Source organism: Lactuca virosa, chromosome 1 (genome assembly GCF_052849685.1).
Source record: "Lactuca virosa cultivar CGN04683 chromosome 1, Lactuca_virosa_CGN04683_v6, whole genome shotgun sequence".
Classification (NCBI taxonomy): Eukaryota; Viridiplantae; Streptophyta; class Magnoliopsida; order Asterales; family Asteraceae; genus Lactuca; species Lactuca virosa.
Window position 1 is genome coordinate 54,775,415 of NC_136426.1, and position 23,189 is coordinate 54,798,603.

General features: G+C 39.9%; 1 protein-coding gene, 1 long non-coding RNA gene and 2 other non-coding genes across 6 annotated transcripts; 2 read left to right on the forward strand and 2 right to left on the reverse strand.

Annotated features, from left to right (window-relative positions):
* Positions 1 to 13,356: 13,356 nt before the first annotated feature.
* LOC145104788 (uncharacterized) lies at positions 13,357 to 16,115 on the forward strand. Its single transcript, XR_013707169.1, has 3 exons — positions 13,357 to 13,564; positions 14,735 to 15,867; positions 15,962 to 16,115. It is a non-coding gene; the product is annotated as an uncharacterized LOC145104788 (long non-coding RNA).
* Positions 16,116 to 18,441: 2,326 nt separating this feature from the next.
* TRNAD-GUC (transfer RNA aspartic acid (anticodon GUC)) lies at positions 18,442 to 18,513 on the reverse strand. Its single transcript has one exon. It is a non-coding gene; the product is annotated as a tRNA-Asp (tRNA).
* Positions 18,514 to 18,941: 428 nt separating this feature from the next.
* LOC145131101 (coiled-coil domain-containing protein SCD2-like) lies at positions 18,942 to 22,724 on the forward strand. 3 transcript variants are annotated; one of them, XM_079065885.1, is made up of 17 exons: positions 18,944 to 19,502; positions 19,840 to 20,015; positions 20,090 to 20,162; positions 20,245 to 20,286; positions 20,381 to 20,443; positions 20,525 to 20,574; positions 20,652 to 20,679; positions 20,786 to 20,860; positions 20,949 to 21,059; positions 21,135 to 21,195; positions 21,285 to 21,401; positions 21,498 to 21,616; positions 21,699 to 21,768; positions 21,867 to 21,908; positions 21,986 to 22,026; positions 22,123 to 22,249; positions 22,343 to 22,724. In XM_079065885.1, exons 1-17 carry the CDS (start codon positions 19,143 to 19,145, stop codon positions 22,477 to 22,479), a joined length of 1,692 nt encoding a protein of 563 aa, XP_078922011.1. In that variant the 5' UTR covers positions 18,944 to 19,142; the 3' UTR covers positions 22,480 to 22,724. The 3 variants fall into 3 exon arrangements, with proteins under 3 accessions (XP_078921974.1, XP_078922011.1, XP_078922048.1); XM_079065848.1 differs by having other exon boundaries at positions 18,942 to 19,502; positions 20,949 to 21,195; XM_079065922.1 differs by having other exon boundaries at positions 19,367 to 19,502; positions 19,844 to 20,015; positions 20,949 to 21,195.
* Positions 22,725 to 22,874: 150 nt separating this feature from the next.
* Positions 22,875 to 22,946, reverse strand: TRNAD-GUC (transfer RNA aspartic acid (anticodon GUC)). The gene has a single exon. It is a non-coding gene; the product is annotated as a tRNA-Asp (tRNA).
* Between the last annotated feature and the right edge of the window lie 243 nt (positions 22,947 to 23,189).

Genomic DNA, 23,189 nt, shown 5'->3' on the forward strand with positions numbered 1-23,189 from the left:
AACATTCCGTTTTAAAATTTAATAAATAAATAATAATTATAATAATAATAAAATAAATAAATAAATAAATAATAATCCATAAAACCTCGAGATGTATTTTATATTTTATTTTTAGCCTTAAATTCGTAATAATTTATCAGCGTTAGCCTCAGGAGTTAAAAGTTATATTTTTCTGGATGTTGAGGGTTAAATGGTAACATATGGACTTGTATTAAATAGTTTCTATGGAAGCAGGGGCTAAAGAGTAAAATATGGATTTAATTCGAAAATAAAGGGGATAGAGGGACTGAAAGTGTTAAAAATGCAATAAGTTTGATATGTGGAGGCGGGACTAAGACCCGTCACCTCCCATCCCTTGTCTCGTTTAAAAACGCAGCTTAACAAACCCTAACCCTAAATAACCTTTAGCCGCCACCCTTATAACTCCCATCTCCAGCCGTCGTCGTTCCCTTTCGCCGGACCACCGCCGCTGTTGTTCGTTGTCGGCAAAGACGAGGGCTACCAGGGGAAGTTGCCTAGACCGAAGAGGGAGGATGTGAACGATCGGGAGTGCGAGTGTTGCATCCGTTCTTTGTAAGACGACCACGACTCACCCTCATTTGCTTCTTTTTTGTTAAGCTTCCATCTACCCGACGAATACCGCTACTGTCGCCGCTCGTGCGAACCTCCAGTTGCTCCGGTCGTCGTACCACCCCCGAAGAGGGATGTTGTAGATGTGTTTGTGCGTGTGTTCTGTGTTGTTGCCCGTGATAGGCGAGTCGTTGGCCAGAAAATCAAGTACAAAGACCACCATGGCAGCCAACCATGGTGGCCACCGCCGATCTGCCGCCACTTCCGCTTTCTGCCACCAGCAGCCACCATATGTGGGTGGCTGTGTGCGTTTATTAGTGTGTATGTGTATGTTGTGTTGTTGTTCATGTATTGGTGTGTGTTTGCTTTATCTGGAACCAAAAGAGAACCCACCACCACCACCGTGAGGTGGTGGCTGCCACCTTCTGCCGCCGCCGGCCACCGTTTTTGGTGGTTGTCTTGGGCCTTTACTTATTCTTTTGGTGATAATGTGTGTGTGTGTGTGTGCGTGTGTTGTAATACATTGTATGTGAGTCGGATTGTTGGATCTATTACTCAAACCGCCGCCGTATGCGGGTGGCTGCCGCCTCCTGCCACCATTGACCGCCGCCGACCACCACTGCCGAGGTGGCAGTGGGTGGTGCCCAATTTATTAATTATATATTTATTTATTTAATTAGAAAATCAATTAACTTTACGGGGTTGCAAACCCTAGTTTGGGTTTAGAAAACCTTAATATCAAGAAAACCCTAAATTTGGAGTTGGTCGGGACCTGCGATAAAACTATTAATAATTAAACCTAAAATAATATTTAATTAATCTCCACAATTAATTGGATGCGATAATGGACTTAATGGATTATTTCCTTAATGGGTTGAGTGAGGAACACTAACCCTAATTATCATTTTATGTGAAAACCCTAGAATCGAGGAGCTTTATTTTGGGCATTAATCGGGCGTGTATTTGGGCTGTTGAATCGACTATTATTTCAACCGAAAATGACTAAGTCAAACCTTAATCAATCATACCCTTAAGTGATTAAGTCCTTAATGGGTTAAGTGTTCTTACTTAACCGTAATCGTCATTTCATGTGAAACCCTAATCGTCATTTCATGTGAAGTGGTCACTGTTGCATGTGATATGACTTGTGATCGAGTATTGACTCAAGTATCTTCCTGTAGGTGATTGGAAGTGAGTTGAAGCTGGTAGAGTCCTTCATTGCTACAGTGGTTTCTGCACGCACATCAAGGTGAGTTTCGCCTCACTGTACCCGTGGGTCGAAGGCACCAATGCCGGCCCATTAGTACTGATTATCTGCTAGTATAGGGATGCCCTAGGGACTGTATATAGTCATGTAGGATAGACTGAGGACTTTTGATCTAAGCTCTCTTACCTGTTCCTTGTTTGGTTGTGGTTTTAGAGTAGGATCACCTGTCTGGGTGACTATCTCACCTCTGAGTATATACGGTTATGCATTCCTTGGATTGTTGATATTTAGTATGCTGTTATGTTGTAGTGGTCTATTAGATATGTGTTATGGTATTGAGTACGTTGTTATGCTATAGTGATCTATTAGATCTGTGTTCTGGTATTGAGTACATTGTTATGCTGTAGTGATCTGCTAGATCTGAGTTCTGGTATTGAGTATGCTGATATGTTGTAGTGATCAGTTAGATCTGTCTCCTGGTAATGAGTATGTTGCTTTGTGGTAATAACCTGTAGAACTGTATGCTATCTGTGCTTGCTGGTTATCATCTATGGAGTGCCCTTAGGGACTGTCGGTGGTTATGTAGGATAGCCTGAAAACTCTTGGTCTAGGCTCTCTTGCCTGCTCCTTATTTAGTTGTGGCTCTAGAGTAGGACTATCTGTTCGGGTGGCTATCTCACCTCTGGTTACTTATAGTTACACATTCTATAGGGGTTAGCTGGTAGTGGGACTATATGTGGTTAGAGATTAGTAGGCAGTAGTGAGCTGTATGATTGTTGTTGCTTGTATTATGTGCCTACTTGATCATGATTGTCTATATGTCGACATATTGTGTTTGGTTGGGTTGAGGCGGTCCTGCTTTGTGCGGTAGGCCAAGATACCCGGTGCGGGCCGGCTGTAAGCCGTAGGAACGGATGCTCGAGAGGAGCGGTAGGGTTGAGGCGGTAAACCAACAAACCCTGGGTATTCCAACCCGATGGTTGATTGGACCCGACATATTGGTATTCCAGCCCGAGGCTGATTGGGCCAATATGCATATGATACAAGGGTATTCCATCCCGAGGATGACTGGACCCATCGTGGACATGCCTGGTATTCCAGCCCAAGGCTGATTGGACCAGGCATGAGTATTTGCGTTTATGTTTTGTTTGTGTGGCGGTACTTTGGGGGGAAACTCCCTAAGCTTTGTGCTTACAGTTTTGTTTATGGTTTTAGGTTTTTCAGATGATCGGAGTGGCAAGGAGAAGGGGTGACCGTACACATCCTTGGTTTTACAGCAGATTGGATCTTGGGAAACTTTGATTTTCAATTAATGTTTGAGAACACTATTTTTGTAAACATTTTATTAGTAAAAGGATCGTTTTTGAAAAGTTTAAAATTTCTTGAAATTTTTGGGACGTTACAAGTTGGTATCAGAGCCTTGGTTTGAGTGAATTGGAAGAACATCCGTGTGAATCCAGTCTCAAACTAAGGAAAATGATTTTCAAACGGTTTTCAAAATACTAAAGGAGGATGCGATGTGTACGATCAGCCGGAGCCAGTAAGTAGACCCCAAAATACCACAATACTATTTGATATTGTGATATGTTAGAACAACATGCTAGTAATAGGCTAGAGATCTTCATGAATTGCATGATAGAATTGCCTGATTGTATGATGCATGATAGCATAAGGTTCTTCTTAATATGGAATTGACATCATTACTATAGTTGCTTAGTGTATGCATCATAGTTGTACATAATTAAGATTCTATAGTCTGAGAATATTTGGTTTGGCTTTATTTCCTATTCCTTGTCTGGTTGTGGGGTTAGAGTAGGGCCAAGTATTCGACTGTCTATAGGATCTAGCGTTATGTATGACTAACATACACGAGTGCTTAAGGGTTGGTGAAAGTTTCATGGATGGTTGAGTTATGTGGGGTCAGTAGACCAGTTATGAGATAGTTAGCCTTCCTCTAGTAGTGAGGATTGAGCGCGCACCACGCATATGTATATTATCAGGGCGTTGTGATGATACTTGAGACAAATATGGGTAGGTGTGGAAGGTAGTATGGGCCCGTACTACTGAAAGCACACGACCTATACGCGTAGCAAGGAAGTCACAACCCCTAGGGTTTAGTTGGGAGTTGGTTCCCTGTTATTTATGCGGATTATCTGATATCTTCCTGGTGTATTTTAGTATGGTGGTTACGAGGCGTTTTGTGACTGGATCTGGATCAGGATCAGGACAGGGCAGTCAGGGTGCCCCGACAACCCCCGAGAGTATCGGCGAGGATAGGTTGGGGACCATGTACTACTGAAGGTCTCACCATGGGTAGAACTACTAAGCGACTAGGAGCACTAGATTCGAACTAGAGACCTTGAAACCAAAGTACTAAGCGACTACCTTATACAGAAAAGAACTTTGCCTAATTCAAGTACGATGGGTAGAACTACTAAGCGACTAGGAGCACTAGATTCGCCATTATCTGAGCAAGGCCAATAAGGTGGCAAATACCTTATACATAAAGAAATACTCGTGCTGCCAAGAAAGGTCACTAGCAATGACAATCCACCCATTCCTGTCTACGCAAATAAGGAGAATTCGAACTAGAGACCTTGAAACCAAAGTATGCGATGGGTGAAAACTTAAGAGGAATGAATAAGAACCTAGGAGTCAAGAGCGACGGGGCTCGGTACCTCCGGAATCGAAATTTGGACACCAAAGCTCGGTGGATTCAGGGACGTCGTCACGAACGAAGCACGCAAAACTCTCCACTCAGTCCATCCAGGTCCAGAAATGATGTATCTGGACTTTAAGGACACAATATTGGTGGCCGAACATGAAAACCGACATCGCTACATATGTGGACAGTATCTAACTTGTGCCAAGGACAAGGTAGAATAACAGAGGCCTTCATGTTTCCTACAACAACCAGTGACACCCGAAAGGAAGTGGGAGCGGCTAACCATGGACTTCATAACCAAGTTACCCAAGACATTGGGTGGTCTCGATACCATTTGGATAATCGTCGACAGACTGGCCGATTTCGCGCACTTCCTACCAATCAAAGAAACCGACATGATGGAGAAATTGACTAGGACGTACATCAAAGAGACTATACGACTGCATGGTGTGTCAATATCCATTATCTCTATCAGAGATAGGAGATTCATTTTGCGAGACTGGCAACCCTTGCAGAGACTGGGTTAGACTTGAGTATGGTCTACCACCTATAATCCGACGGACAGAGCAAAAGAAACTATTCAAACCTTGGAAGACACGCTAATAGCTTGGGCGATTGACTTTGATAAAGCGTGGGAGTGCCCACTTACCACTCAATGAATTTTCAACAACAACAACAATCACCCTAACATCAAGGTCGCCCCGTTCGAAGATCTCTAAATCAGCAAGGGCAAATCACCACTGCCCTGGGCTGAAGTAAGAGATACACAGCTAGCGAAGGAGCAAGTCCCTAACAGCACCCTCTATGGCCCGAAACCATAAGGGAGACAACGGAAAAGATCCTACGAATTCGAGACCGACAAAAGAGCTATGCAGATAAACGACTCAAACCCTTGGAATTCCAGGTTGGGGACCATGTACTACTGAAGGTCTCACCGTGGAAAAGAACGATACGTTTTGGTAAACGTGGGAAACTAAATCCAAGATACATCGGGCCATTTGAAATCCTTGCCAGAATTGGCCACTGGCGTTCAACTTCGACTGCCACGATAACTTAATAACGTACACCCGACCTCCCACGTATCAAACTTAAAGAAGTGTCTGTCCGACGAGACTCTTGTAATACCACTCGGCTAAATCAAAATCGACGAGAGTCTCTACTTCGTAGAAGAATCAGTTGGAAATCATGGATCGGGAAAATCAAGAGAACGAAACAAAGTCGCATTCCTCTTGTGAAGGTCCATTGGGACGCTAACGAGGACCCGAGTTCACCTGGGAGCGCGAAGACCGGATGAAATGAAAATACCCGCATCCTTTCCCCAACTCTTGAAGTCCCAGTCAAAGCGTTAATTTCAGGAAGAAATTCCTTCTAACGGGGGGATGATGTGACAACCGTCAATTTCTGGTCAAGTCAAACCTCAAATAAAGTCAACAAGTCAAACCGGTCAACTTATCTAACCCTTGTACATTAGGGTTTCCGTTATGCTTCTCATTGTACAACTCGCAAATCTTAATACAAAGTATCACTTAGAGTTTTCACGTGTTCGGAAATTCTAAACCCTAATCAGGGCAAGTAATGAATCTACTCGATAAAACATTATTCCATACCCCTCGAGAGCGTATAACATTCATAACAAGGCTTAACAGAGGGTAAGAACCTTGCGTTGCGAAGCCAAACACTCAAAAAGGTCACAAAAGAAATCTCTCCCAAATCTCTCCAAGTATGTGAAATCTCTCCCAAATCTCTCTCTGAATGAGAAATCTCTCCAAGTGTGTGAAATCTCTCCCAAATCTCTCTATGTATGAGAAATCTCTCCAAGTGTGTGAAATCTCTCCCAAATCTCTCTCTGTATGAGAAATCTCTCCAAGAATGTGAAATCTCTCCCAAATCTCTCTCTGTATGAGAAATCTCTCCAAGAATGTGAAATCTCTCCCAAATCTCTCTCTGTATGAGAAATCTCTCCAAGTATGTGAAATCTCTCCCAAATCTCTCCACGTATGTCAAATCTCTTCCAAATCTCTCTCGAAATCTCTCTCAGCTTCTTATAATCACTTGGGGCATCCCGACCCTCGATTTAGTCGAAAACCGCTCGAAAATGGAAGTCTACGCGAAAAACAGCCTTAAGGAGCCGAAACCTCTTAAGGAGCCGAACCCTCTCAAGGAGCCGAACCCTTCTAAGGAGCCGAACCTCCCTTAAGGAACCGAAACCTCCTAAGAACCGAAACCTCCTAAGAACCGAAACCACCTCCTGAGAACCGAACCTGCTAAGGGACCGAGAGGCCACCTTCGGTCCGAGATTGCTACTTTCGGCTCCTACTCCGCTTTCGGTCCCCTGACCATTCCGAACCGAGACCTGACCTTCGGCTCTCCCCTTCCCACCTTCGGTCCGAGAGGCGACCCTGCGCAGCCGAACCCTACTCTCGGTTCCTCTTCTACTTTCGGTTCTAAGGGCTAGGACCGAACCTCCGGCCCTGAACTTCAGAAATTGGCAGTTTTTGCCCGGTTTCCAATATTTTTAGCGTTTTGAGCCCGTTTTTCGAGATTTTAACACGGGATTTTCACCCAAACTCGTATTTTAACATAATAAACCCTAAATATTCATATTTAATTATATTTTTAAGAAAATCCTTACTTAGGAATAAAAATCTAATGGGTATGGCTTAGAGGTGGAGTGTTGACTTTGCTTTAGTGTATGACACAAGCAACCACCCCATGCCCACTCCATGAACCACCCTTGTCCTTCCACCATACCTAGTCATTCCATAGTACTTTTCCAACCATTTTTCAGCCACACACTTGGTCAAGAGCTGGAAAACTCTCCTCTCTCCTCTATTTTCTCTCATTTTCCACCAAAGAACAAACTTCATTCTCTCTCACTTTCTCTCTCTGAATTTCGAGATTCAAGGTTATTCTCCAAGCTTTTCTTCTACTTTTGGTAACTATTATCATCCTCCATATGATTATTTCACTCCTTTCTACTTAAATCATAGGTTTCTTACACAAACTTTATCATCTTTGTGTTACAACTTCGAATCTTCAAGCAATCTTCTAAGTGTTCTTGAGTTGAACACTTCTTTTCTTCATCATCCATCTACTGAAATCACTCAAGGTGATTTCATACCCCTATCTTTTCATGTTTTTCTTAAGTTTTAAGGGGGGGGGGGAATACAAGTTAAAACACCAAAAACTTAACTAAACTCAAACAACAGCTTTCATCAGAAAAGTTGAGTCTTATTCACGGACTGTTTTGACTATCTTAAGCTTAATATCTTTCAAAACTGTTTAATATGCATATAGTTCAGGTTCATACCTTTAAAATGACTACTTGCACATCTCCATACGATTTTTCTACGATTTATGGTGATTTTACAAAACTGCCTATCATTTCAGAAACGAATTCGGACCAGTCTGTGAATATGAACGTTTTCACACCAGTTAGAGACTTCTAAAAATCATAATAAAAATTATGAACAAACTAGACACATTTTCTAAACCCTCAGAATTTACGGAATCAGTTTTCGACTCTGTATGATTTTTCTATAATTATTCCAAGAACATGAACAGAAAAGATAAAACTAGAAAATTGTCATTAACTCATTTACACCTTGTAACTTGCTGAGCAAGGTGTGTATTATCATATATAAGTACATGTTGGTTATATTACATGTCTTTTACCTCATTATAAAGGTTTACATCATATACAAAGAGGATTTCTACCATTACAAAACGTTTTGATAAGCTATAATAGGTATAGTTTATGTTTCCATTAACACGACAAACACGTGTCGGAAGGTTTTATTCCCACAGAAAAAGGTTTTACACTTACGCACACCACACGTAAACTTGTTAACGTAAATTGTGAGACATTCCTCTTAGTACTCCTAGAGTACAGGTTAAAATTCCTGGTAGTTATAACCAGAGTCTCTTGTAGGGAGAACGTGATAATTGTGTATAGATCTATATTGGGTTTGACAAACCACACATGAGCTGCTAGCTACAGCTAGACCGGCAGGTTTGAGGTGACAAGTGTCATTATCTTTTTCGACGCCTGAGAAACGTCGTGGCAGGTTCATAGTCATAGTATGGTTATAGCGACTCACATAGGGAGTTAACAACACATAAAGTTTACGGGGATTTTTCTCAAATCAAAAAGGGTTTTATGTCGATTTAAAATCACTTTTTATATCAATAAGTATGGATAGTACTGTACACTTTCGGTCTTGGAATTAAAGACAACACGTCACTTTTGTAAGGAAAATATTAGATTTTTCTTGGTATCACACAATTCATAACAAAGATCGGTTTCCAAACTCTTCATCTAAAACGCTTATGAACTCACCAACTTAATTGTTGACACTTTTTCAAAACTACTTGTATTCTCAGGAAATCAGCGAAACCAGGTAATCACAAGCTTTTGAGGATGGAACGCTACGGCGTTGAACAACTATTTTTATATCATGTTGTAATCAATCATTGAAATATGTAACACTTGAAACCATGTAATTCTTTTCCTTTATATTTATGATTGGTTGTATTGCTTTGATCACTGTTATACATGTTGTTATGATACTATACATGAAGTCCGCCACCCCCGGACGTTTCCGTCATCCTTGGTTTGGGGGTGTGACAGATTGGTATCAGAGCATTGTTTATAGTGAACTAAGTATATCGAACCACATAAGATATACAAACTATAAATGCATTGGGACTAAGGTCTCTGATTTAACAATTTTAAAACAATTATACTTTTAGAAAAGAAATAGTTTCTTGTTAAAAGTATGAGTACATACATACATACTAGTATAGTATTGTATCTAGGACAATACAAAAGTAAAACGAGGAGTTGGACACTACGCGTAGAACTTGGGATATGTAATCAGACTTGGGATGAATATAGCATGATCAACTATATTTATCCGAGGTGTGAGTAATGTATGCCGGGGTATGGTCGTAGTGAAAAACATAAGTCAAACATTAAAATAATATAGGAGTATTTGGTGATACTATAACCAACTTATGTGAAAACTAAAGATCCCTATTAGTAAGTCTATAATGACTGAGTGCATACGCTAAGGTTATACATAATTAAAGATATTATAGACTCATAATCTATGACTATTGCTTTATTTCCTGTTCCTTGTTTGGTTGTGGACTTAGAGTAGAGTCATTTATTCGAAGGTCTATTCTATCTCAGATTATGTATAACTGGTATGCACTATGTGATTATAGATGTGACCAATAGGGATCACCCCTATAAGTAATTATAGGATTAAACGTCTATTAATTATCTATTATACCCCTCCTATTCTCGCACGTATAACATAGCAAGATCCTACTTACCAGGCGACCCCTACTTTCCCAACCGGGGAAATAGTGGATGGTTATGAGAAGAATCAGAAGCGGAACGGAAGCAATCAACCCTCAATGCATAGCCAGGGTTCCCGCGAACCGTTTCGACTACATCGGACCTGTGCCCCGTTGGGCAACCGTGATCGAGGGTTGGAGTCGACAGCAATGACAACAATCACCATGTGGAGACCAACGAGGTTGCTATGACCTCAACCACGGGGGACCGACTGACAGAGCCCTCCCGGCGAAGACCCGGCAAATCGAGAACATCGGGGATTAAAACAGGGAGACTGCAAACCGAGTTCGGAAACTGCGCGCTACTACAGACCCTACCATCTCACGTACCCGAGACTTGGAAAAAGACTGCTATTTCAGGGACCAACTTTCTTTTTAGGACCTTATCGCCGCTCGGGCAGAGGCAAAAGAGTAACAGGATAGACACACGACATTCAAAGAGAGAATGGTTGCAGCCAAGCATCGATTGGCAGAGCTACAAGGTGCATTGACTTTGTCTCAGGCATCGCAAGGAACGGATCGTCGTGAGTAGAGTTCATACTGCTCACAAGACCTTGTAGATTAGGTTCATGAGTATGCGTTAATGCTACTCTATCCTATGTGTAAGCTCAACCCTGCGATTTATGTGGTTATACTAATCGGGGGATCTATTTGCTGTCAAAACTTTTCCTTGCATGGATGTGAGGTAGACCTGCATCGAGGTCAAAATTTTCTCTGAAACCATAATTACTAGAATCATATTAACAAGATGGGCTTAGGACATAACTAATGGACTCGAAGGTCTATTTAGTCTTAATTATATAACTAAGCATACATCAATTGGTCGTAAGAAGGACCTAGCTTGGATCAAATGACAAGGTTTCACTTGGATACAGAACTACTAAAATACATGGATTTATTATACATAGACTTTCATTATGAATTGTTTTCAGAACACCATAAGCGCTGGAATATGTTACAATTTGAACTAAGATAAACTTAGTTGGAAAACTCGCGACGTATAGCCATTCTAAAGACTCATTATTGTCTCACCTTTAAACATTTTGGTTGAAAGGTGCCTTCTTCGTAGACCTATAGGGTGTGATCATACCAGCACTAATGCACCAGATCCCATCAGAACTCCTCAGCTAAGTGTGTTGGGCAAGGTCAGTAACTAGGATGAGTAAATTTAACATTCGTACAAAACCTACTTCTACCCATTTCCGTAAATCCATCTCAGGAGTGTTTAGCAGAAACACTAAGAATAGTACAGCAATGTGCAAAAAATTTATATATATGAATATAAATCGTAAGAATGCACTTGAGATAATCATCCCCACTCACGAAGTCGTTTTTCATCATGAAACAGAACTATGTCTTCACCAAGAGGCAACCAACCAACTAGCAAGGCGCCAACCCTGCAGATAGACTCTGCTACTTTTCAAGCTGCAGTCACGGCAGCCGTGACAGCCGTCATGGCACAACTCAATGCTAACAACGCCAGCAGGGGTGAAGGCGGTGTCGGTAATACTAACCGCAATAATAGTCAAGAACACCAGCGGGTGTCCACCAACGAAGGCGCCTCAGGCCACAAACCTAAGAACAAGAAACGAGAGTTTTGGGACAAAAAGAAGCGCAACCTATCTCAAAAACGCATAAAGAGACAACAATCTGTGGCTGCCCCTGTAATTACAACAGCAGTCACGACTCATGCCTTGACACTAGCCACAAGGTCTGTCACCCAAGCATCGGTCAGACAATATATGGGAACACTCCCAAAGTGTAACAAGTGTGGCTACCATCACAATGGGGTTTGTCGGGTGATGCACTGTAAAAACTGCAACAAGAACGGACATACTTCCCGCTTCTGCAGGACCCAGGCCCAACGCATCGCTTCAATCCCTAATGCCAGTGTAAGTCCAGTATGCCACCTATGCGGTGGAATGGGACACTTCAAGAGAGACTGCCCAACTGAGAAGAATGACGGGGAAGCAGGAGGAGTGTGATGAACAAACCAATAGGAGCAACAAGGAAACCTTATTAGGACTTTTGTAATGTTTCCAACGAACAAAAACGTTTAAGTACCATATGTTTGTAATGAATTTGGTATGCTTGCTAAAATTACCGTCTTTCAAAAAGTAGTTAAAAAATACTCTCTCGTTCAAATCAAATCAAAAACACTCATATATGACCTTAGGATCATTACCGGTGAGTCGTGACGACTTTGTGCCTACATCGGGGTTAATTATAATCGAAATACAAAAAACTTAAAGCGAATAATTCCGTCTTGACTCCTGTTCCATGTCTAGTAGTGGGATTAGGGTGGAGCCACCCACTTGACGATTTCACCAATATCAAATTACATGCGACTTACATATACCGCTCGATCATAGAGTGACCTGTCAGGGATCATGATATCAAGTATCATTACTAGCTATCAGAACACACTCACTACCAGTGCTAGTTGCTGCAATGCGAATCATCTGCAGTAATAATAACACCGACCAACACAGAACGTACTAACAAGAGGCACATGATGCTCTATCTCCCTAACAAACATTTCATTCGAATACAACTTAACACATGTTTACTAAGAAGTTTCGATAACGTCATTCGATTTGGATTGGTTTAGTCCTCACCTTCCCAATTAAATGTGCTACGGAAAGACCCTTCACCTAACCCACTGAATATCGAAACTCTCTTCTCTCATAAGCACAAATCCGACACGGACCTCCGGGTCATCTCTCGCTGCGAAACCCAAAACACTCACCAGAGGAGTATTATACCTTCCGAAACCTTACCACAAGTATTTCCAGGAGACCCTTCACGCAGCAGATAAAGTTCAAGCACAGAAGCTTGGGACGAATACGGTTAGTCTATCACTACTAAGTATATACGCGAGGATAATGTATAATTAAGATTCTACGGACATTGGATGTGTGTTTCCACCCTACTTCCTGTTCCTTGTCTGGTTGTGGACTTGGGGCAGAGTCACCCATCCAACTGTCTTGCCAACCTTAAGTACATATGACCTATATGCGCAAGTTAATGATAGATGGACCAGGAATGAGTCCTACCATGAACTTCGAGATAAGGCTACCTAGAAGAGCGAGTGGATGTTCTACCATTCAATTTAGTCTAGTCGCATAAACTAAACCCATACGTTCCCCACCGACCTAAACAGCAGGCAAGATGGTGAAAATCCGCTGGAACGACAAACAAGAATCAAAAATCACATAGAGAAAGAAGCAAGAAACCGCCCTCCAAACACAAAAGCAAGCCCTACGCAATGATCAGGAGTCATTACCAATACCTCAAGACGGCTAAAAGCGTACGAAGTCGGCTAGACCACACGTGACCCAGAACTAGGAACAATAGTGTTAAAAATGGTAACATATGGACTTGTATTGAATAGTTTCTTTGGAAGCAGGGGCTAAAGAGTAAAATAAGGATTTAATTCGAAAAGAACGGGGATAGAGGGACTGAAAGTGTTAAAAATGCAATAAGTTTGATATGTGGAGGCGGGACTAAGACCCGTCACCTCCCATCCCTTGTCTCGTTTAAAAACGCAGCTTAACAAACCCTAACCCTAAATAACCTTTAGCCGCCACCCTTATAACTCCCATCTCCAGCCGTCGTCGTTTCCTTTCGCCGGACCACCGCCGCTGTTGTTCGTTGTTGTTCGTTGCCGGCAAAGACGAGGGCTACCGGGGGAAGTTGTCTAGACCGAAGAGGGAGGCTGTGAACGAACGGGAGTGCGAGTGTTGCATCCGTTCTTGGTAAGACGACCACGACTCATCCTCTTCCGCTTCTTTTCTGTTAAGCTTCCATCTACCCGACGAATACCGCTGTTGTCGCCGCTCGTGCGAACCTCCAGTTGCTCCGGTCGTCGTACCACCCCCGAAGAGGGATGTTGTAGATGTGTTTGTGCGTGTGTTCTGTGTTGTTGCCCGTGATAGGCGAGTCTTTGGCCAGAAAATCAAGTACAAAGACCACCATGGCAGCCAACCATGGTGGCCACCGCCGATCTGCCGCCACTTCCGCTTTCTGCCACCAGCAGCCACCATATGTGGGTGGCTGTGTGCGTTTATTAGTGTGTATTTGTATGTTGTGTTGTTGTTCATGTATTGGTGTGTGTTTGCTTTATCTGGAACCAAAAGAGAACCCACCACCACCACCGTGAGGTGGTGGCTGCCACCTCCTGCCGCCGCCGGCCACCATTTTTGGTGGTTGTCTTGGGCCTTTACTTATTCTTTTGGTGATAGTGTGTGTGTGCGTGTGTTGTAATACATTGTATGTGAGTTGGATTGTTGGATCTATTACTCAAACCGCCGCCGTGTGCGGGTGGCTGCCGCCTCCTGCCACCATTGACCGCCGCTGACTACCACTGCCGAGGTGGCAGTGGGTGGTGCCCAATTTATTAATTACATATTTATTTATTTAATTAGAAAATCAATTAACTTTACGGGGTTGCAAACCCTAGTTTGGGTTTAGAAAACCTTAATATCAAGAAAACCCTAAATTTGGAGTTGGTCGGGACCTGCGATAAAACTATTAATAATTAAACCTAAAATAATATTTAATAAATCTCCACAATTAATTGGATGCGATAATGGACTTAATGGATTATTTCCTTAATGGGTTGAGTGAGGAACACTAACCCTAATTATCATTTTATGTGAAAACCCTAGAATCGAGGAGCTTTATTTTGGGCATTAATCGGGCGTGTATTTGGGCTGTTGACTGGACTATTATTTCAACCGAAAATGACTAAGTCAAACCTTAATCAATCATACCCTTAAGTGATTAAGTCCTTAATGGGTTAAGTGTTCTTACTTAACCGTAATCGTCATTTCATGTGAAACCCTAATCGTCATTTCATGTGAAGTGGTCACTGTTGCATGTGATATGACCTGTGATCGAGTATTGACTCAAGTATCTTCCTGTAGGTGATTGGAAGTGAGTTGAAGCTGGTAGAGTCCTTCATTGCTACAGTGGTTTCTGCACGCAGATCAAGGTGAGTTTCGCCTCACTGTACCCGTGGGTCGAAGGCACCAATGCTGGCCCATTAGTATTGATTATCTGCTAGTAGAGGAATGTCCTAGGGACTGTATATAGTCATGTAGGATAGACTGAGGACTTTTGATCTAAGCTCGCTTACCTGTTCCTTGTTTGGTTGTGGTTTTAGAGTAGGATCACCTGTCTGGGTGACTATCTCACCTCTGAGTATATACGGTTATGCATTCCTTGGATTGCTGATATTTTGTATGCTGTTATGCTGTAGTGATCTATTAGATATGTGTTATGGTATTGAGTACGCTGTTATGCTGTAGTGATCTATTAGATCTGTGTTCTGGTATTGAGTACGTTGTTATGCTGTAGTGATCTGCTAGATTTGAGTTCTGGTATTGAGTATGCTGATATGCTATAGTGATTAGTTAGATCTGTCTCCTGGTAATGAGTATGTTGCTTTGTGGTAATAACCTGTAGAACTGTATGTTATCTGTGCTTGCTGGTTATCATCTACGGAGTGCCCTTAGGGATTGTCGGTGGTTATGTAGGATAGCCTGAGAACTCTTGGTCTAAGCTCTCTTGCCTGTTCCTTGTTTGGTTGTGGCTCTAGAGTAGGACCATCTGTTCGGGTGGCTATCTCACCTCTGGTTACTTATAGTTACGCATTCTATGGGGGTTAGCTGGTAGTGGGACTGTTTGTGGTTAGAGATTAGTAGGCAGTAGCGAGCTGTATGATTGTTGTTGCATGTATTATGTGCCCACTTGATCATGATTGTCTATATGTCGACATATTGTGTTTGGTTGGGTTGAGGCGGTCCTGCTTTGTGCGGTAGGCCAAGATACCCGGTGCGGACCGGCTGTAAACCGTAGGCACGGATGCTCGGGAGGAGCGGTAGGCCAACAAACCCTGGGTATTCCAACCCGATGGTTGATTGGACCCGACATATTGGTATTCCAGCCCGAGGTTGATTGGACCAATATGCATATGATACGAGGGTATTCCATCCCGATGATGACTGGACCCATCGTGGACATGCCTGGTATTCCAGCCCGAGGCTAATTGGACCAGGCATGAGTATTTTCATTTATGCTTTGTTTGTGTGGTGGTACTTTGGGGGGAAACTCACTAAACTTTGTGCTTACAGTTTTGTTTATGGTTTTAGGTTTTTCAGATGATCGAAGTGGCAAGGCGAAGGCTTGACCGTACACATCCTTGGTTTTACAGCAGATTGGATCTTGGGAAACTTTGATTTTCAATTAATGTTTGAGAACACTATTTTGTAAACATTTTATTAGTAAAAGGATCGTTTTTGAAAAGTTTAAAATTTGTTGAAATTTTTGGGACGTTACAGTTTTTTTGATTTCACTACTTGTCGGCCCCTTAGGATTGTGTCTATGTATATATATATGTAACTTATAAATAACTTTTGAGAAAACAAAAATCAATCTTAGGGCGTGTTTGGCACGAAGTTTTTGGAAGCGTTTGGGAGCTTCTAGCTTTTAGCTTTTGAGAAAACGCTATAATTTAAACAAAAAACTTCGTTTGGCAGTATGGACGTTTAGCTTTTAGTTTAAACAAAACGCTCCAAACCTAAAAGCTACTTCATGTAGCGTTTAACAAAACGCTACTGAGCTTTTGAAACCAATTTCCATAATTATCCTTAAAAATATATTTATATATTTATTTATTTTTAATAAATTGTCATTTTTATGTAATTTTATATATTTCAAAAGTTTCCAGCTACTTTTGCCAAACATTCATATAACAAATGAAAGCTACAGCTTCCCGCTACCAACTACCCGCTACATGCTACCCGCTATCCGCTATCCGCTACCAGCTACCCGCTAACCGCTTCCAGCTAAGAGCTACTTTTGTCAAACACGCCCTTATATTTTGATTTGAATTTTGATAAGAATAATATTGTAGGAAAGTAGATAAAGAAATTGATTACTAAAGAGAAATCGGATAATTACCAAAACGCCAAAACCAACTCCAATAAATTTAGGATTCTAACATATTTGAAAAACAAAATTTCTATAAAAAAGCCCACAAATATCTAATTATTATCTGAACCTTTGAGAAAACACAAACCGTAGACTGAGAATCTTAAATCTGCAGGAAAGTTGATGACATCTTTGAGAAAACACAAACCCTCGGCCGTCCAGGCAACGATCTCCATAGACGGCGTTGTCCATTCTTTCCTCCGCAGGGTCAAAAAAGATGTAAGAACTTCTTCATTCCTAACGTTTGTCTGGTTTCTTCTCTCTTTCTCTAGGTAGAAATGGGATAATTAAGCTATTAAATCAGGTTAAATATTAGACATTTTATCTTTTTTTATCTGTAATATAAAGTAATAATATATCATCTATTCTTTTTTTATTGTTGCACCCTATGCTTTGCTAGGTTGAAATTTATTTAATGTTATTTAAAGGTTAAAACTTGAAAAGATGTTTTAAAAGCTCTAGGATAATTCATTTTGTTGTTAATATTTACTGTCTTTTAAATGTTACCCAATGTAAATATTTATTGATTGTTAATTAATTTTATTATTTAATAGTTGTTAATAACGTATAATGACAGTCAAGTTAACTGGTTTTGCTAAAATGTATTTATAACTTGTTATTGTGTTTGATTTTTTGTTAATTATTAAAAAGTTATATTACATAGAGGACATCAAAATGAAGAAACAAAAAACTGTTATTGATTCCTAAAAAGAAAACATTTAAAGTTTTTTCCATGTATTAGATGACGAAAGTTTATATACATTGGTTTTATATTTTTATTCGGCCCCTCTGGTCATAACGTTTGTGTTCCGTCCCTGGTACCTAGTAGCCGTTTAACAACTGTTTTTTGCTAGTAAAATGATCCATCAGTCACAAATCATGGTACAAACTATATTACTTTGAGTTCCAATGTCTTATGACACTATTGTGATGACACCTCGTTACTTTTCTGTGGTTCGGTACATATGCTTAGTTTGGTATATATATGATTCAATATATATCTGGTCTGGTGCATACCTCGTTTGGTATATTAAGGGTATATGTGTAGCTTCAGGCTAGACCATGCCCTATTAAATGTATTATTATTTTCGTCTTCTAATTTTTTCGTAATATATTATTAATTTTTTTTTATTGGGGGCCGCTTATGTTTAGAAGCCGTGTACGACCGCATCACCCCTATACCCCAGGGCCACCATTGACAAATAGTGATGTCGATTCTTTAAAGTATTTGGTTAAATTTATATTAAGTGGTGGTAATTCTTTAAAGTATTTGGTTAATTTCATATTCATGCTATCAAACAATCTAGGATGAATACAAAAGTCATTTATTTTGAGCAATGACATGTAAGTATAATAAAACTTTTAAAACCATTGGATATGTAAATTTTATTTTTTGAACTAGGCGTTGAAGGGTAAAAGTGTATAGTATAATGCCCGATCCAAGTGTAGCCTGGGCAGCCGAAAGCACGAGCTGGTTGTGCAGCTCTACTTGCTATCTGAAATTACAAAAGTGAAACTAATAAGAAAGTCTGTGGGTGGAATATGCTATTTTAGCACTTTTGAATTCCTCAAATGTCGAAACAATAAAGTAGAAGGGCGAAATGTGCAATATACGTTTTTATTAGTTACACGAAAAAAACGCCGTTGCCGGGGATCGAACCCGGGTCACCCACGTGACAAGCGGGAATACTTACCACTATACTACAACGACAAGTTTTGATTGTAAATCATCTTCCAAAGTATTGAAATAGAACAAAATCTCGAGAGATTTACTATTACTTGACCAACATTTGACACTATTTTCTTTTTCAGTTAAAATAAAAAATTAGTTAAATAACATAATAAGCATAAATAGTACACATATGTTGATTTATGGCTTATTTGGTGATTAGTTAATTGAATATCTTCAGTATTGAAATATAATGATATATATTTTTTTTGTATAAACGTCAGTTTGACAATCTAATCGACAAAAAATACATGGTTACTTAAGCGATTCTTAAAAAAAGTTAACTAAAAAAACAATTTAGAATTACTATCGTATATTAGTCAATTAACTTATGTTAAATGCCGTTAACTTTAACGGAAAAGCTGCTTTCTTAGTTCCAATTTCACACGCCAGACGTTTCAATTATTATGACGGGTCCCGTATTTTAACGCCTCCACCAATTTCCCCTCTCCGTCAAAAAACCCAATTCCACCTCTTCCGATCTCCCGGGTCCCTTTTTCTCTCCCAAAAATCCTGATTATTCAATCGACAAAATCTAGCAATTCATCAAATCCAGAAGAAATTTCTCAGGTTTTACTGTAAATTGATTTAATTGGGTTTGTTTCTGTCCAATGGATCGGAGGCGGACGGAGAGTCCGGTGTATACAAGGCAGTGGAGCGGTGGTTCTAGCAGCACTGGTTCATCGTCTCCGGCGATGTCTCCGGCGCATCCTCAGTCGAGGTTAGGTCAGCCTTCTGGATATTCAACGATTAAGAGGACACAGAACGTTGCTGCTAAAGCTGCGGCGCAGCGTTTGGCGCAAGTCATGGCTTCACAGACTGTTGATGACGACGACGAGGATGATGATGATCTAGGGTTCCGATTTGCTGCTCCTACCTCTTTTGGGAATAACAGTGCTAATAATAATGGTAGTGGTAGTGCTCTCTCTGGTGTTTCCTTCGGTAAACCAAATAGATCGCCGTCACCTGCGGTAAGTCAAAACAACTCGTTTCGTTCTGCGTTGGTGTATTTGAATTGCGTTTCGTATTGTATATGCTTGAGTTTAAGTTTCAAAACCATATCTTTGTTAGTTTGATCACATTCTTTCTCGAACTTTGTTGATTTAGAATTAAATGAATTGTGTGTCTTTGTGTTACGTGCACCAATCACTGCCCCATTTAATCTAGAGCTGTATAAACAAGAATCCAAATCCCAATTTTTTCTCCTGTAATCTAACATTAGTGACGATACCTATTAAGGGTAATTCCTTTTTATATTTTGTTTGTTCTGTGTTGATGTTCCAAGCACTTTCTTCTGCTCCTATGTAGTTAGGTCGGAACTTTATGGAGCACACTCCTACTACTCGCTCCACATCAGCTGGAAGACCATCTGTATCTGTTCGATCAGGACAAGTTGTGCCACCTACTAGACCATCTTTGAGACATCCTGGTCCTATTCCACCCCCAATAGAACCTCCTACTGGCACCAGACTCAGTCAAAATAGGTAACAACTGCATGTACCTGTTTGTCTCTATGGCAACATATTTAATATGTGACCTCACAAGTCTACATTTGTAGGTTCACAAAGGATATTGGACGTGTAGATAAAGATATGGGAGGTCAGCATGAGGCATCTGCTCTTCGTGATGAAGTATGACTACACATAATGTCTTGATACTTATTAGGAATTTGTTAAAGAACATGTAATCTTACTTATTTGTGCTTAATTGCAGCTGGATATGCTACAAGAAGAGCATGATGTCATTATAGATAAGGTGATTCCATCCTTTTGGTTCCTTTATTGATCCCAATTATACTAGTATAAACAACATAGAGACGATTGTAGAATTATGTTTACTTGTATTTCAGCTTCGTGCTGTAGAAGAAAAACGTGAGGAAGCAGAGGCCAGGGCTAGGGAGCTGGAGAAACAGGTATATATACAATCACTGTTATTCCGAAACAGTGTTACCAAATAGTTATATTTTTTCATTTGAAACTCTTGTATTCTATAGGTGGCTTCTCTAGGAGAAGGGGTATCTTTGGAAGCCAAATTGTTGAGCAGGTAAATCTTGAATGACAGGCTGTCACTAAGTTTCTATGCATAACACTCAGATTCTGATGTAATTTATGTCATTACAGGAAAGAAGCAGCAATACGTCAAAGAGAGGTAAATTGAATACATAAAATTTACTTATCTAGGATTTGAGGAATGTATCATTTGATCAACTTTTCTTTGAAAGATTAAAAATGTTTTTTTTACAATGGAAACTTAGGCTGCTCTAAAAGCTGCACAACAGTCTAGAGATGGAAGAGATGTAGAAGTTTCTAACCTTCGTGCAGAACTTGAGGTAATACATGATAGATTTTTCAGTTTCTAGATTTCTTTATTTTATTAATGCTGATTATTTTCTCTCCTCTTATGTCTGTTCGAATCAGCACTTAAAAGAAGAGACAGCAGGTGCCATGGATCAGCTAAGGGAAGCTGAATCTGAAGCAAAAGCCCTTCGCACAATGACACAAAGAATGGTTTTGACTCATGAGGAAATGGTACGCTTGAATTTATACTTGGGGGTTTTAAGGGTATTTTTGTCATTTTGTTTCTTTGTTTTGGAATTTGTTCAGGAAGAGGTGGTTTTAAAAAGGTGTTGGCTTTCTCGCTATTGGGGTTTAGCTGTGCAACATGGTAAAATCATCTTCCCAAAAATGGAATCTTTGTTTCATTGAATGTTGTTTTTGTTATGAATATGATGTCTTGTCTTTCTTGTTTTTAAGGTATATGTGCTGACATAGCGGGATCAAAACATGAGCATTGGTCCTCATTTGCACCTCTGCCATTTGAAGTTGTAATTTCGGCTGGACAAAAGGCGAAAGAGGATTCTTGGCATGGTGGCAAGTTCACTAACCTGACAAATGACAATTATGACCTTCTTGTTTCATTACATTTATAAAATTATTTATAATTTATTAATTATGGAATGAAAACAGGTGATGATGATTCTGATAGGCGAAAACTTGTTCGTGACATCAATGACCTAACTGGGGAAGGAAATATCGAGAGTATGCTTTCGGTTGAAATGGGTTTGAGGGAAATGGCTTCCTTAAAGGTCTCTTCAACATAAATACACTGAATTTTTGGTTAGATTTAAATTTATTATTTTGAATGTGTTTTAATATTTTTATTTGAAGGTAGAAGATGCTGTTGCTCTGTCATTGGCTCAACAACGTCGTCCAAATTTAGTTCGCCAATCCATCCCTGGTATACTATGCTTCACCTTTTTAGTTGGAATAAATTTAATATAAAATAATTTCCTTTTTCTATTTTGTATCCTTAACATCAAAATATTTACCATGCAGATCCAAAATCTCCGGGTGATTCCAAGTTTATGGATGGATTTGGTAATGTTTTTCAAGCATATAAAATTTGTATAAATTCTCAACTTCAAATTTTTGACTCTGCTCCGCTTGTATTGCAGAGTTAAGTCTAGAGGAGGCTGAAGATGTCTCTTTCAAAGAGGTTAGTATTATCTTGTTTTCCAAATTCCAATAATACCCACTGTTGGCATATTTCTTATTATATATGATATGATATTTTATTGTTGTTGTGGTAAAGGCTTGGCTGACATACTTTTGGAGAAGAGCAAAAGTTCATGGTGTAGAAGAGGATATAGCTGAAGATAGGCTTCACTTTTGGATTAGTCGCAGTGCAACTTCTCCCACTTCTCATGATGCCGTTGATGGTAAATTTAATAAAGAAAAAAAAACATTCTTCTTCTTTACATAAATATTTATTTAAATAAAAAATAATAATTTAAATTGATATGATTTTGCAGTTGAAAGAGGGTTAACGGAACTGAGGAAGTTGGGAATAGAACAACAGCTCTGGGAAGCTTCTCGCAGGGAAATAGACCAGTCATCATCTTTACCGGTCCAAAATTCCGGAGAAGAAGAAGAAGACGCCACTTTGTAATTCATTTTTATTTCGTTTAATTTCTTATTACACAAAAAGTTAAAAAAGAAAATGAACATGTTTGCTGTTTGAGTGTTGATAAAATGAAAACTATGAGTTTGTTCAAGTTTTTTTTCCCCATGATGTATAATATAGAACCGATAGATACATGTATGTAGTTACGGTATCTATTATATAAGTCCCGACAATATTTGATTGTTTGAACCAATTGAGGCTGGTTTGTAATTGAGGCTGGTATGTTTATATTTTGACTTGTAAGTTAAGGACTATGCTATATATATATATATATATATATATATATATATATATATATATATATATATATATATATAGGACTTGTAATTTGTTAACTCCTCAAATTGCAAAATGTGCCATATTCGTTATAAGTAAAAAAGCGCCGTTGCCGGGGATCGAACCCGGGTCACCCGCGTGACAGGCGGGAATACTTACCACTATACTACAACGACAAGTTTTGTTTGTAAATCATCTTCCAAAAAATCCCAGGCGTGCTAAAAATATATATTTTTTAAAAACTTTAATTTCGTAGAAAGTGAATAGAAAAAATGGGTTATTATCTTTTTTTTTTCTTCCTAATTTAATGTGTCACTAATTAAATGATCTTCCTCTCTCACAATGAGTTTGTGACTATTTGATGTGGGATGTGGACTTGTTAGGGTTACCTAGATTCAGTCATTCAACCAACATTTTTG